At 36.5% G+C, this 16203-nt stretch overlaps 1 protein-coding gene and 1 long non-coding RNA gene across 3 annotated transcripts in view; one reads left to right on the plus strand and one right to left on the minus strand.

Annotated features, from left to right (window-relative positions):
* The window catches only part of LOC129392252 (uncharacterized), a 377286-nt gene that overhangs the window by 296625 nt on the left and 64458 nt on the right, over nucleotides 1-16203 (plus strand). The window lies entirely within an intron of this gene.
* Nucleotides 1-16203, minus strand: part of ROBO2 (roundabout guidance receptor 2) — a 551426-nt gene that overhangs the window by 10269 nt on the left and 524954 nt on the right. The window contains exons 22-24 of one of the 2 annotated variants that reach the window (XM_024120135.2): nucleotides 14685-14945; nucleotides 10253-10458; nucleotides 858-1040 (exon numbers count right to left, since the gene is read on the minus strand). In XM_024120135.2, the coding sequence (XP_023975903.2) occupies nucleotides 858-1040; nucleotides 10253-10458; nucleotides 14685-14945 (650 nt within the window). The remainder of the gene's footprint in view (nucleotides 1-857; nucleotides 1041-10252; nucleotides 10459-14684; nucleotides 14946-16203) is intronic. The other variant, XM_055086130.1, reaches the window with a different exon arrangement.

Here is a 16203-nt window from a genome sequence, read left to right on the forward strand (position 1 = left end):
TCAGAAGTTTCTTCTATGTGCATTTAAGAAGTACACATAGTCATGTAACAGGATCATGCCAAAGTTATTTTGTTCAGTAAAACAAATGATTACAAAATTACTGATCTATTAATAGAGTGAATCCCACATTTATTTTTGAGTTAATGATCAGAAATGTGAAAAATTACATATTTGGTCTTTTATATTATTATATTTATTAATTTCAGAAACCAAAATTAATTGTGATAAAGAGCAATATACAAGTAGCATCATTTTATTTAACTTGCAAATGCAGTGGGTGTATTTTTAATTAGCATCCTTTAAAACAAATAATAAATTATTGGATTAAAATCTGAACAGCCAAACAACTAATAAGACCATCAGCCATTTGAACTGTTAGACTGACAGCCTCAGACCCATTCACCCCATGCTGAGAAAGCCTTCCCAGAAAATGCATTTGCAGAAAAGAAATGGGGCAAAGGAAAGTAATGGAGATAAAAGCTGAATAATTTTAATCACTGGGTACATTATTGATTGTGTGAGAATTTTGCAAAGTGTGAGTTATTGAAAATTTAATGGCAATCTGAGTTGCAGCTTTGCTGTAGTATAAGAAGGAAGCATATTCCAATTAAGCAGCGGAGCCATGAAGGGGAAGGGGAACAAAGGATGGAAGGTGGTGAGTAGGAGCCTATTCTTGGCTCTGCAAAGGGAGCATCAGAAGAGAGTTCTGTCTGATAACTGAGCATCCAAACTGTGTTCATGCATATTAAAGAAAACCCTGCAGTCAGACTCACTGAGGAGAAAGAACAGAAGATAAATAGCTCAGCGTCCAAGGACAAGATTCTCTCATGCAAAGAGTGTTGACTCAGTCTACCAACCTGTTCTTGTAAGGCTGGTTCCATCCAGCCTAAAACCAGCTTTATCTGCTGCTGCCACCAGTGCTTGTGCAAAACTGCCGCTGGCAAAGATGGAGCCATCTGAGGAGCTACCTACACTAGATCTATGACTAGAAAAGTTACGATCCTCATCAGATGCAGAGCCCCATCCATTTACCATTGAACCTAAAAACAAATGTAGTCGTCTAGTGAGTTGTATATATTGGATAGCTCATCTGCTTGTACATACTATACTAATGAACAAGAGCCTTCACTCCCCACTCTTCCTTGAGGTAAATCGGGTTTCATCAAGACTTCTTTAGCCATGTGCAAACATTATCCATGTTTTAAACATTTCTAGTGCAGAAGAATTAAGCTCATTTAAGACATGTATCTGTTTTCAACACATGAACAAAACATGTTCTGTATGATTCCATTCTTACATTGTTTAAATTGTTACACTGTTATTTTCTAAAAGAGAATTGCTATGTATATTTTAAGACCTAGACTTCAGAGAAAAACATTTTTACTGAAATAAATTATAGTGTGTTTAAAGTCAACTTATCAAGAACTCAGTTGAACAAATAGTGTGAATATATTTTGAATTTAATGCAGACTAGTGATAATTTTCATGAAATCTACACTCACATACTGCAGAAGGGCTAGAATTAATTCAAGAATTTAAAATAAAAATTTAATTACTCAGGAAATAACAAACACTAATAATCAAAAATGTATAAATAATACCAGAGCAAATAGAATATAACAAAATATTTTTGAAAAGTTCTATTTTTTCAAAGCTTAGTATGATTTCTTTGTTTTTCAATTACTTTAAGACCTCCAGTTTTCTCTTTAATACTAATCTTTATTTTAGAAAATTAATCATTATAAAGAATACCACTGACATTAACATGGATTTTTCTGTAAAGTGCAACATGGCAATAGAGGAGAAGAATCACAGCTTTATGTGTAAAGAGATGCAAAATATGATGCTACTGAGAAATAATGCTTATTCTTAATTTTTAGCAAGTCATTTACACTTTTATCCTTTTTTCTTAGACCAAAGCACGCTGAGACGATCTATTACTTAAAACAATTAACATTACAGTATTTACTTAGGTTGTTGTACCATTAGTGTATGACGTAATAAAAATACCAAATGTTGCTTATCCCAAATTTTTAAAGAGAGGCACAAAGTATTTATAGGAAGCTAATTTAATATTCCCAAATACAACAAACACATATTCACATAAAAGAGACTAAAGTTAAGTGCCATAGATTTTCTTCCCCCTTTACTCCAATATTTAAGAGACAGCAGTAGAGTTAGAAGTGTTGCCATGATAAAGTGTTTGTACTTTTAGTTCAGGTGCCAGGATACAATAGCACGGGTTTATGCACTTTCAAGACAGAGAAAACAGACACTGGAGGGGTTAGAAGGATCAGAGAAGTTAAAAGGGTGTTAAGTGTAGCAGAAAAAGAAAGAGTTTTGATTCTATTTGCCAAAAGCATGGAGATACACTTTTTACTTTCCAAACAAATTCCCTTGACACAGGCCACTGCAAGGAAGCCAAGATAACACCAGCAACTGAGCCTCCTCTGAGAGAACCATTTCTGAGTTAATAACCACAAGTCAAGGACCAACAGCCCAAAATGAAAGGAGAAATGATGTAATCAGCTTGGCAATATAATGCTACAGTAGATAAGAAAAAAATCAAAGTGATTCAGCCAGTGATCGCAAAAGAATATGAAACCCTAGAACTGAGGATACCTTGGAAACATGGGAAAGCTCAGTTTTGGTCCCTTCTATGTCCTGTTTTCTGTATTTCTAAATGTCTGCTGAAATCTGTAAATAAATCTGTGCCAGCTATTTGAAACTCACTCTCCAAACAAGCATCTCCTTTTCTACATCTCCAGTTTCATTCCTAAGCTCCTCCTAACTGATTTCCTTCTGGTCCCTTCCTTCTATCTTCCTCCTTGTCATATGAATTACTTTTTCCTGGAACATTTATCACATAATTCTGTCTTTCCATTCAAAGCCTTACCTAGTTTGCCAATACATTTAAACACTGACTGGGGTATTTGAGATTCTTCAATATCTAGCCCAGCCTACCTTTCCAGTCCCACTCCCTCTAATAGCCAGTTCAGTCCTACTGTCTCTCATTCCTTTGACACCCCTCTAGATTGTTACTAACTCTATTGCCCAGTGCCTAACTTCAAAGTCCAAATCAATATCATCTCTTTTATCACCCTGACTCCACTTCATCTTCAACCCTGTCTTAAGAGAGAATCAATTTCTCTACCTCTTGTGTTTTTCAAATAGTATGCATACGGTAGCATATCATATCTCTATAAACTAGCGTTTGTTGCATATATGTTTTCTCTTCCAGACAGTGGAACTCTGGAGATTAGGAACTATTTATTATTCATTTTAATACCTCATGTACAGGAACATTTCCCAGTAAAAATTCAATGAACATTGGCATAATGAATTAAATGCCTTCGATATTTTCATTATTCAGTATAAATTCTGCATGGGATTCTATTCCGTGTGTAATTTCCTAGCAATGGCCTTACTTTAGTTACAGAAAGAACATAGTCATAATAACTCCCAGAACATTTATTAAATAAGGAATATAAGGTCAGTCAACTCTTGTTGATTACTTGGACAGTGGGGAAAGCAGAGATGTAATTAGTCCTTCATATGAGGATTTCCACATACAGATTTGCCAATTCCTAAACAAATCAACTATTTTCTGGCCTTTGGGTCTTTGCTCTGACTTTATCTCAATCATTAATGCTCCTTACTATTACTCAGAAATTCCAGTTATTCATGAAGTTTTCCCTGATGCTTTTCTCCCTTCCCTGGAAAGAGAGGGTAGCATGGATGAATGACATGGCTTCAAGTGGGTGTTGGTCAATATAGAAAGATATTCTTTTTTCACCACTCTCTGTAAGGGCAAAGAAACTCGATAGATGACTTCAGAGATGAAGAGATGTGTGCCATAGTGATTTGCCCATAATGGGCAATAGGAAACCTCCTCACCACAAACTAAAGAGGGGCAAGTGCCCTCAGCTTAATATAGTTGAGTTTGCCTTCAAAATGGAGGGCAAGAAGGAAACAAACAACAGAAGGAAAAAAATTTTCTTTCCCTCTTTGTTCCTCTGCCTTTATGTTTGACAACCCATTCTCTCTATTTGAGATATGGAGTACTTATGATATATGGAATGACTACATTTGCGGGAAATATTTTTAAGGAAAATTGGCAATACACCATGAATAAAAAAGTATATAACATATATTAAATTTCTTCCATAGTGTAAAATTGTTAAAATTTATTTAATGATTACTGATTTCACCTCTTTGTGGCTACCATTCTTTCTTTTTCTTTATATTTAAACATCAAAGATTATCTGAAGATTTATGTAAACTATTACCAAAAAAAGACAATGATTATAAGAAAAGAAAAACAGTGATTCATCAATTAGAAAGTAAGCCATTTTGTGATAACTGGCTTTCTTTCATAAATGTAAACATAACCACGAAAGTTGAAATGAAAACTAGGTAAAACAGCGAAGGTAGAGATTCTTCACAAATTACAAGCAATCCATACCAATTTGACATGTTATAGACACAAACATAATCAATACATATTTAAACATTTAATGAAAAATGAATTTGTGTAACATAGCCAGATTTATTTGTGTTTGCATCTTCCATCTTTCCAAATTTCTCAGGTTTAAAAATTGCTGAAAGGCCAACAAAATCTCAAATGTATTCAAGCTGTTAAGGAAGAACTGCAGATAGGACATTAAGTTGTTGCAAAATGGTACTGAGCAGTAAAATACCATGATAAAGTGGCATCTTGCTGTATCTCCATTATGTCTTCAGCACTAAAATTAATTTATGATCAGTCATCAATTCATTTACATGTCATTTTATGCTAAATCCTTCCTTGCTGATAGATGCTCATCCTTAGACCTATTAAGCTAGAGTAAAGTGTATGCTTTATAATATGACCCTGCTAATTGTTGCATTACCATTTTTATGAGATACAAAAACTGGCTGTCCCCCATTTTTTCAGCCAATATTTAATCCAGGAACTCTTCCTATTAAGTGCAATCTGTCTAACTATCTGTAACATAAAATCTTCAGCTCTAAGTGTCTTTGGACAAATCAATCCAAATATTGACCTCTGCCTAGATGTAGAAAAACATTTCTAATATTTAGAAGTTCTTTCACTCAAACATATTGAATACACAACAATTCACCTACATTCCTCAGAGAGAAAGGAATGTGTAATATAAAAGGGAAAGCAAAATAAGAAAAAATCTCTTCCTTGAGACCTATGACACCTGCTAATTTGTTCTACTCAGATAAAAATTGAATATATGATATTCCATGTTTATCTGTTAAATTTTGAAGTGTGTATTTAATTTCTTTTTAAATAAATCAGAGCTGTGGAGAATGTCTAAGAAAATTATTTAGTAATTTTTAGCATTACCTCTGAAATTTCCCTATTACAAAAATATTTTCCTTAAATTTTTGCAACAAAAGCAAGGCATCTGGTCATGCTTTTAAGTGGCCAATTCTTTAAAAGCTGTGTGGTCAAGTAAGGTGGTGAGGCTGCCAGGTTTTATTGTTTTCAAAATAATCTGCTTTGGGACTTCCAGCAAAAACCTCCAAAGACATAAAATACAGAAAATATAGAGTCCCGATTTCCTTTCAACCAGGGTATTTACGTGGGGTTCAGCAGTCAAGGAAACTTTTATTTGTTTCATTTAACAGCACTCACTCTCAGTCTTACTTTTTGTGATCACTGAGGCAGTTAGAACCTTGGCTCCATGTTCAGGACATTTTTCTCCTGCCCTCTCTCCTATTGCCTTCTGTTTTGTGTGTTTTTTTTTTTTCCTGTGCTGGGGTCATTAAATCCAGGAAACACTCACCCTTGACTCCCACCATGGAAGTCAAAGAAAAAAGTATTAAAGGTTTCCCCCAACCTGTTACCCAAAAGTGGTGGGTTTGGCATTTAGAAAGAAATATTACAAGCATATTCCTGAAGACTGAAACAATCCTGTATGTTTACTTTCTAGACAAAAAAGAGAGTGATGTGCTGTAATCAGAACATTTTTTGTACTTTATTACAACCAAGTAGGTTTAAACTGTAAGTATAAATTAAAATAAAATTATAAAAATGTGACTCCCTATAAAAAGTACTGAGAGTTGAATTTTGTTGGCATGAGTCATTATAACTGAATATAGAATGAAATATGAGAAAAACAAATAATAAAAGTTACATCTAAAAATTTAATATTTTTGATCTTGATTAAGTGTATAAGGGGTAAAAATGAATGTTTCCAGAGATAAAATAATGTGTTGTATTTGTATAAATATATATTTATTCATATATGTATACATGCACACGCACAGAAAGGGAGAGAGAAGAACAGACCAGGAAATCATTTTCCTCTTAAATATGCTAAATCCAAAGATGAGAAAACAGTTGAGCATTTCCTGAGCAGGGATCATGATAACTGGTCTTTGGAGTAAGGCTGATTGATTTTGAACATTCTTCTGCCACTTATCAGGTGGGTGATCTTAAAGAAAGTCTTTAAACCCCTCTGTGCCTCAATTTCCTTATCTATAAAATGAGAATAAAAATAGGGTTGTGACAATTAAATGAGTTAATACATGTTAAAACCTTAGAACAGGGATCAGCAAACTTCTCCTGCAAAGTGCCATATACTAAATATTTTAGGCTTTGCTGTCTCTCATTTATTTTTTCTTTTTGTTTGTTTCTTGTTTTCTTACAACCCTTTAAAAATGTAAGAAGCATTCTTAGCTCACTCAGCCGCTCATACAAAAAACAGGCAACTGTTTAGAAGAGTGCCTTGGGTGTACTAAGGGCTATATATGTGCAAGTTGTTGTTGTTGTTATTATTATTACTATTATTACCAAATCTAAATTCCTAGCCAAGTATGGAAGGAATAGACTTTCAATAAATATTTGTTGTGGAAATCAATAAATAACAGATTTTCAAATACATTTTCCACACCTGAATGTTATGGACTGAATGTTGACATCCCCCTAAAATTCATATGTTGAAGCTCTAACCCATAACGTTATAGGGTTTGTTTTTGTTTTTGTTTTGTTTTGCGGTACGCGGGCCTCTCACTGTTGTGGCCTCTCCCGTTGCGGAGCACAGGCTCCGCACGCGCAGGCTCAGCGGCCATGGCTCACGGGCCCAGCCGCTCCGCGGCATGTGGGATCTTCCCGGACCGGGGCACGAACCCGCGTCCCCTGCATCGGCAGGCGGACTCTCAACCACTGCGCCACCAGGGAAGCCCCGTTATGGTATTTTGAGGTGGAGCTTTTGGGAGGTAATTAGGTTTAGATGAGGTCATGAGGGTGAGGTCATGAGGGTGGGAGTAGGGACCTTACAAAAAGAGATCAGAGAGCTTGCTCTCCTTCTCTGCCATGTGAAGACACAGTGAGAAGATGGCTTCCTGTAAGCCAAGAAGAGGGCTCTCACCAGAAACCCAATCTGCCCACACCTTGATCTTGGACTTGCCAGCTTTACACTGTTTGTTGTTGAAGCCACCTAGTCTATGATATTTTGTTATAACTACCCAACCAGACTAAGACACTGAGATTATGGGTTATAGAATTACTGATATTTTCCTCTCTTCTTGGCCTTTTCCATTCATGAAGCATTATTTCAAAAAATTTAAAGTCCCTCATAAATTACTTAGTTGTTCAGAAAACATTTGAAAATAATATACTTATTTCTTTACAAAAATAGGCTCTGTACCTTGTTAACTGCTGATATTCCTTAATGTGGCAGCTGTTGGAATGCAACATATTTCAGAAGTAAAATTCTAAATAATTTTATATACAGTCTTATTAGCCCATATTTGTGTTATCTCTGGGCTTTCGTTCTGGTTGGCTTTAGAGTTTCAAGGACTGGTACGTAACTGTTAGTTCTATTTCATAAAAAATGGTCATTAGTTTCATGAAAATAGAGAATTCAGATGAACGTGATGACTAATTTACTCACACCACACACAAATTGAGAATTCAAAGTAATTTGCGGAAAAATCAGAATCCTCTCCGTGGGCACTTACCATCTTAAAAACATACAAAGCCAATGGAAATAGCCTCTGTTTTATTGCCCACCTCATTTAGCACCATTAAACTAGCCTCGAGTGTCTGAAGAAAACATAAACACGTTAGAGCAGTATTCATTAGCATGTTGGTTTCTGTAGCATTTGATCCGTACACACATGCATCTCAGGGCCACCCCCAGGTACACATACACACATGCACACATGCTCTACTACACTCAACATCCTATGCATGCTCATATACACACTCCTACGTACACCCCCCCACACACACCTTACACATAATCACAAACCCAGGCTATACTTTCAGACACGCACACTCTTCTGTACACACACTCCCTACACACACATCCTTTTTTCTGAAAAACTATATTTACTTTTATTTTTAACTTTTATTTACTTTAAATTACACTTACACCCTAGAAAGCAAATTAAATCTTTGATCATACCTTCTCCACAAAGTTACTGTAAATTCAAAAAAAAGCAAAAGGAAAGAAAAAAGTTTCCTGCTTGGCTACTTTGGTGTAGAGTGCAACTTCTTTTACCAAGGAGAGATATTATTCATAGGATAAATTCATTGTGGAATGCATACCTAAACACCTTGAGGTTTTTATATATGGCAGTAATTAAGCACCGAATTCAAGTAGGAAAACAGACTTTTTCTTACCAATAAAAGCTTCATTTGGAATGAACATTATACCAGCTACAAGGAGAAATTCAGATTGTCTTTAACCGCAGTCATATTAAACAGTGAAACGTGTTATTAACAGGTGAGCATGTAAAAGTTCAAAATGGCCTTCTCCTGATTTATAGATATATTTATCATCCTTGACATTATAATAGTTAAGAAAAGAACTACATAGGCTGTGGCTGACTTTTATCATTGCAATTTTTACTGCATTCGTAATAGAAAAGAGTTCAGTATCAGCAGTGAGGCATGCAAAACTATGCAGATTTTACCCTGAAGGAGATTATGCTAGAAATTCAGGCAAAGGGGCTTAACATAATAGTGCAGTAATAAGTTAGCTCTCTGCATTCAAAGATTTAAACTTTTGCTCTGCCACCTTCAGTCGGATCTGGATTTCAAATCACAGCAGCATATCTGCAGTTCTTAAATCTTAATTAGCTCGGCATGCAGACAGCCCCCAGGTAAAAAGAAAACCTGAAAAGTGTAGGCTCGTGCATGACATTGTGTAATTCAGGAAGTCGTGCAGAGGAAACATGTAGGTACTCATGCTTCTCCATCACTTTCATAAAGGAGTTTCCATCAGTGTTTTTGAACTGTAACACACAGTGTGAAATGTGTGCAAATTAAGAAGCCGTTGGAGGAAAAATGAATTAAATGGGACTGTGGTAAAATGCGCTCCTAGAAGAGTGTCATGAAGGTAAATATAGAAATGGGTGGTATACAGAGAAGACTCAAGGATAGGACATGCATGGGCAACACATTTGTATCAGTTATGTCTTTATAGTCACGTAAGAGGCATTTGCGTGTGTGTATCAAAGAACGGATACCTACTTGAATAGAAAGACTGAATTTTTACTTTTCTCCACAGTCATTGTGTACACATTAGGATTTACGTTTTTTTAAATACAATTTGCTAAATTTAAATCCTTGGAAATAGGTGGCAATCCTGGGATCATCCTAGAAGGATACCAGCTGCAGCCTTTCACTTGGTGAAGGAGGCCAGAGGAAGTCAAAGGGGTAAACAGCAAAAATAACTATTTCTTGGGAGAGAAGCAATTATTGGATCAACAATATGAAATGCATAAATGTATAGTTTATCTCGCTATACATTTTCTCCACTCTAAAAATAATACCTTGTGCAACCTTAGAGAGCCTTATTCTGAAGAGTTGCTTATTTTCATCAGTGAATGATTTTACGGAGTGAAATATCAAGAAGTGTTTTAAGATTGCATTCACTTTGTATGTTGCTCCTGATATACAAAATATATCATTTCTAAAAATCAAGGTTTTTTATGTAATAGACTTGGTTCCCCAGTAGAGTGAACTTTTCATGAAAGCCCTGGATATAACTGAGTTTTCTTTCATGTCTTTAAAGCTTTTTAAAATTCATGAATTTTTCTTATCATTTTTGCAGCAAAGCAAAAGTATTTCCAAATCCTTTTTGAATTTTGTGTTTAATATTAACATATTAAAAATGTTACAGAAAGAGATGGAGTGGAATAAATTTTACATAAGAAAGTATTTGACTTTCGATGCATTTTAATATTACAAATGGGTAACTTATTCCTATTAAATCAGTTCCATTACCTGTCACAGAGCTGTCTAGATTGTCCGTACTGGATCCAGGCGTCTGTTCTAGTGCTCTCAGGGGCCTGGGGATTTCTAAAGCTTCCTCTTCATCATCAGCATCATCATCTGGAACATCTGTTTCCAAATCGGAAATCAAAGCTCCGGACATGTAACCTAATGGTGGAACCGGGGGCTGCGGAGGTTGATTATTGCTTTGAACATGCCTAGGATTCACAAGGGAAGGAAAAAAAAAAAGTACTGGTTAGCGTTCCACAAAATTGTAATTGGAATGAAACAGCCTGCTGTGGTAACTAGTTTTGTTTTCTTGCTTTCCTTTAACTAATTCTGGAGCTTACTATGCTTTCTTACATTTCAGCAGACACAATGGTCTACGTATACATGACTTGCCAAAACAGTAACAACAGTGTAGACTATTACACTCTTCTATGGGTATTTACGGGACCGATGCACAGAGGAAAAAGAATACAGACCCAGCATTTTTGTGCAAATAAATCACCCAAAGGAGAATAGAAATATTCATCACACATATCCATTTAAAGCTGCTTTTTTTTGGTCCAAAAAGAATACAATTACATTCCCAGTTTTGTGTCAAAGTTCTACTCAGCCTGTGTAACCCACGTCACCTGCTGGCCCTTATGAAGAAAAGATGTCACATGAAAATCTAATACCAACACCTTCTCCCTCCAACCATGGCCCATTCGCTGCCCTATGAGGCTTTCCTCCTGCACGATCCCCCAGGAATCAGGCTGGGTGGTTGTTTCCACTTTAATGAGTTTAGGTTAAACTGGGGAGGAATGGCTACTTTTTGCTCTAGCTAATATTTTTGCATCTGTCTTAGCCACCAAAGTCTTAAACACCTCAAAGGAAGAAAAGATTCATCTCAGCACTCTGTGTTTAGAACAGTAGGTGTGCCAAATAAACGAGCTGCAATGAATGAATAACTCTAATTGCAACCTTGGGAAGTAGATAGAACTGGTATTATCATCACCTCTCTTTCAGAATTTTTTAAAGGGAGGTTCAAATGTAAGTGAGTTAAGTTTCAAATAGCATGGCTAGTAAAATGCAGAGCTGGACACTAGAGTCCAGTCAGCTCGTTTTGTGACTACTTAGGAGTTTTTTCTAAACCATAAAATGCTGAAGGAAAGTAAGTCTGTTATTTGTTACTGTCATTAAAGAGGGAATATAGCATGTTTTGACACATTTGTCTTTTTTTTTTTTGCCTTGATACAAAATACTTAAAAGACCACTGGATTTAAGGGCGATTTACGCATTTTTATGGTTAGTGTTTGAATTAAAGATACAAGGTTATTTTTCTTTAATATTTGCATTTATGGGGAAAATATTTCATTTTTCCAGAATTTGTTTAATATTCTTCTCCCAACTGCATTCTTGAACTTGTGACCAACTCCAATATTAACAAGATTCTAGATCTTTTAATGTTAAAAAACCTAAGATATTAGTTCTGGAAGCTACCTCAATATCATCAGGCCCACATCTTTAATTTAATAGATAAGGCATTTGAGGTCCCATTTATTATCTGGCATTCATCACAGCTCATTCATTGGAAAGTCAGGAAGTTTCCTAACACTTTCACAGAAAATCTTGAGTGTTGATGGCAACATCTTGCTCTAAGTGTAACCACAAATTCTGTTTGTGAAGCGGGGATGGAGTGGGTCAAGTCATGAGCAAGAGAATATAAGGTGACATTTATATACATGAGCCATTCTTGTCTAATAATTTGCACTTTGGTCCTGAGAAGGACGAACAGACCAACACTCTAGTCCTACAGCACTGCTGACACCTCTTGATGGAACCAAGACACACTGAGTGGTGAAAGTGTATTCCCTGAATTCGGGAGAATTAGGAGATGTGAATAGGAAAAGGGTACATAACATTTTAAAGTATCTTCTAGTAACAGGCACTGTGTTCTGCACTTCATGGGTCAATATGAACAGAATCCCTAGAGGTGAAGCCTGTAATTATTATTTTTAAATACTCCTCCTGTGATGTCAATGTGCAGCCCAGATGGACTGGCACTGCCATCCTAGTAGGACAAGGTCCTGTGCGAGCGCATGAAGACTCATACCTCCTACACGGGGCGTCGGCATGGCATTCTGGAGGACTGTTGGACTGAACAGAAGCATACTGAGAGAGAGAAGCAGGGTGTGCTCTGTGGATACTTGGGGCAGGTGGACATGAACTAGTTTGTTCACTCATTCAGCAAGTGTCTATGGAGCACTCACTAAGTGGGGCTCTAAGAGTGGAAAGACAGCAAGAAACAACTCAGGTGAAAACCCAAGCCCTCTGAATAATAACAGCTATAACGTGGCTAGATAATTTACTAAGTACTATACAAGTGTAAACTCATTTAATTCTCCCAAAAACAATGGTGTGAAATAAAGAATTTGACCTTGCCCAAAGAGAAGTTAGACTTTTGCCTTGTACTCCTGAGAGGTAATCTCTAAGCTCTAGAACATCCTGTCTGATAAAATGTCTACTTGGAGGCCAGAGGCTCCTCCAGAAAGTCTAACTATATGATTTATGGAGGGAACTTGGAGTCACAGGATATCAGCTCACCTTCTGGAGGGGCCATAGACCCTGGTCAGCCATGCAGATAGTCAACCACATCTATGTGCCAGACCCCCAATAAAGACTCCGAAACTCAAGGCTCATGTGAGTTTCCCTGGTTGACCCATATCGTCACACTGTGTTGCTGAGAAATTATGCTTTTCACTCCTCCACTGGGAGGGGACAAATGGAAGATCCGTCTTTGGAATTTCCTAGCCTTTCTCCCACGCATTTCTTCTCTTGGCTGATTTTAATCTGTATCTTTTCACTATTATAAGCTATAACTTCAAGTATAATAGCTTTCAGTGAGTTCTGTGGCTCCTTCTAGCGATTCTTGAACCTGGGGGTAGTCTTGGGGACTCTCCGAACTTGTACATAGTGTCAGAAGTGAGGGTGGTCTTGGGGGGACTGCCCTCTCACTTTGTAGATGAGTCGATTCCTATTACCACTATCATTTTACAAATGGGGGACTGAAGCACTGAAGTGTTAAGCGAGGTGCCCATTGTCATAAAGCTAGTAAGGAGTGACAGTGGCAGTGGTCCAGCCTTGGCTGACCCTAGTCAAATCCCAGACCAAGCAATCAGAATATCTGGGGGTGGGGCCTATGCATCCAGGTTATTCAGATGATTCCAAAACGCAGGCAGCGTTGAGAGCCTCCAAGCTAGAATCTGTGCTTTAAAGGACTAATATGCAGGGCTTCATTTAATTAACTTGAAAGAAATCCTCCTCTGGCTCTTAAAGCAGCTGGCTTCACCTTCAATAGTTGTATTTTATAAAGCAGACTGATGCAAAATAATACTGTTTAACAGTAAAATGTCTTTGACCTTTGGAAAAAAATCTGATGATTGAGAAAATGTTCAAGGACCTCTGGTTCTAAAAAAAAGAACCTGTGTTTGTAATAAGCTTTAAATGATATTCCTGGCTTGAGTATCTCTTTGTATATTTAGTTGTATTTTTAAAACACATAGTTCATTAACACTGAGAATAAGACATCTCACTATCAGCTTATCCCAGTAGCTAAAACTACCAAAAAAAGAAGCTAAGGCTCTTTCATAAAACTTTAACTTCAAGCACAGGATGTAAATCGGCATAAGATAATCAGAGGTATGTTACTGAGATTTCATTTTCAGGAGTCAAACTTCTATGTTACTGTTTGGGAGAAGGGAGAGCAAATAAGAAAAAAATAACTGCACAGAATTGTGAGAGTTGGTTCCACTTGTATTTCTGTCATATTTTTCACAGGATACATCAGCAGACTGCCATCTATACCTTATGAAAGTTTATGAATCAATGAGAAAAAAAAGGAATTGGGGATTTGTAATTTATTCTAGGGGCTTATTTTGTGTGTGTGCATTTACTGTTACTAACATTGTTGTTCTTTTCTGTCTCATTTACTTCAGCCCAAAGAAGGTCTTTTAATAACTGACACTGACCATATGTGATTTGCAGAAGCTTACATTTACATATTCACAACCACATACAGAATTAATCACAGGCACTTTGAAGAATCTAAAGAGAGTCCTTCATTATGGTGTTGGAAGTGAGAGTTCAAGGATAAGCTAATTGAAGCTAAACTGTAAATTAGAAAAGATTCTGGTGTAGCCAAAAGTACTTGAGCCTGAATTTCAGCAGATCTGAATTCTTGCTCCAGTTCACTCTAATTAGTTGTGTGACTTTGGTCAAATTATTTAACATTTCTTCAGTCAATTTCCTTATCTCGATGATGAAGGAGTTGTACAAAAGCATTTCTAACCCCAGCTGTAGAGTTCAATGAGACTCTCTTGTGAATTTAATGTGAAAGAATGTTTCCTCTATCCATGTGTTGAAAGCATGGGTCCCCTGACCTCATGAGGATATTTACCATGTTTGCTTTGCTATATCGAACTGATAGGCCCTTGTCAACTCATCCAGGTGAGCCTGCAGCATGGGCTGCATCTCTTCCCGTGGGGAGGGAGTTAGAGTTGCAGTGGACTGCTGTCCAAAGGAAATAGCAGGGGAAGAAGCCACGCCTCGGACAGGAGGTGTTGGGACACGATCATCATCTTCTTCCAGTTCATCTTCCATACCCTGGTGTAAATAAGTTTGTACTGGTAATGGTGGGCACCAGCTATCACTGTCATAGCTGAAATTAAATGAGGAAAAAAAGCACATTAACACTTAGGCGCATACACACACACACACACACACACACACACACACACACACACCCCACAATTACACTGGCAATGAATGGCAACCACAGTAGCATCTAAAATGTTCTCCCAGTTTATTTCCTCCTGATTTCTGGTTGTTGGCACTATTATAGTAAATCACCTGGCTGTTATCTAATTTCTAATCATAAGTACATTGGTTATCTCAAGATCTCAATTTATTCTTAAAAGATCTTATTAGCTAATTATTGTTACCCCGACAGTTACAAAAGGCAATAACTTCCCAACAAAGTTACTCACGTGCAAAAACCAAATTGCCAATTAAAGACAATTTGAATTTAGTGCTTGTAGATTTAACTACTTTCTTCTCTTGTTCATCCTTGTGCACCAACAGAATATGCCAATATTCATCTAAGAAGTGTTTGTTTGATTGATAGTTTTATTTACTCTTATTCTAGATCCAACCTTTCATTCCATATGACATGTCAATCATTAAGACTTTGTGCTACAAAATGTATTAAATAACCTTTCAACTGTCTTAATTTTCTTAATTTTTTCATTAGAAACTGATGTCTCCTTGTATCTCAACATCTCAAATCTATAGAAACAGAAGTTTAAAACCTAATCCTATAAAATATATATATTAAAAAGAAAAACAACAATTTTAAAAACAGCATGTTTTAGGGATTCTGGTTAGGGAACATAGAAAATTAAACCAAAATGTTTTAATTGTTACACAAAATCAGTAGCATTTTTATTTACACCTTCTCTGCAGTGCTATTATTTTCTTAAATCAAATAGATCCCAAAGTACTTTTAAAAGGAGACTTAAGGATAAGATAAGCAATTTTATTAGATGTAATTGTCCTATAAATTCAACCTCTTAAATATCCCCCAAGTCTTTATTCTACACTTCACCTCTACTCCCACGATCACAGATCAATCTCCTTCTGATGTGAACCGGCCCATTAGCTTTCCTAGTCTCTTGGAATGTCATCATCATCCCTTCTATATCTTCCACACAGGCAATCGGATTATATTTCTAAAATCTTAATTCACATCACACCTATGCTTACATTATTAGTGATATTGCTAATGTAAGAAAAAGTTCAAACCCATTAGCAAGGACTAAAAGATACTTCCGCATCTCATCAGCCTATTATTCTAGCTTAATTTCCCATTATTTCCCCAACACCAGCCTACTCTATGTTTTTTTTAATCTCTGTGTCTG

This window comes from Physeter macrocephalus, chromosome 1 (genome assembly GCF_002837175.3).
Source record: "Physeter macrocephalus isolate SW-GA chromosome 1, ASM283717v5, whole genome shotgun sequence".
NCBI classification, from domain to species: Eukaryota; Metazoa; Chordata; class Mammalia; order Artiodactyla; family Physeteridae; genus Physeter; species Physeter macrocephalus.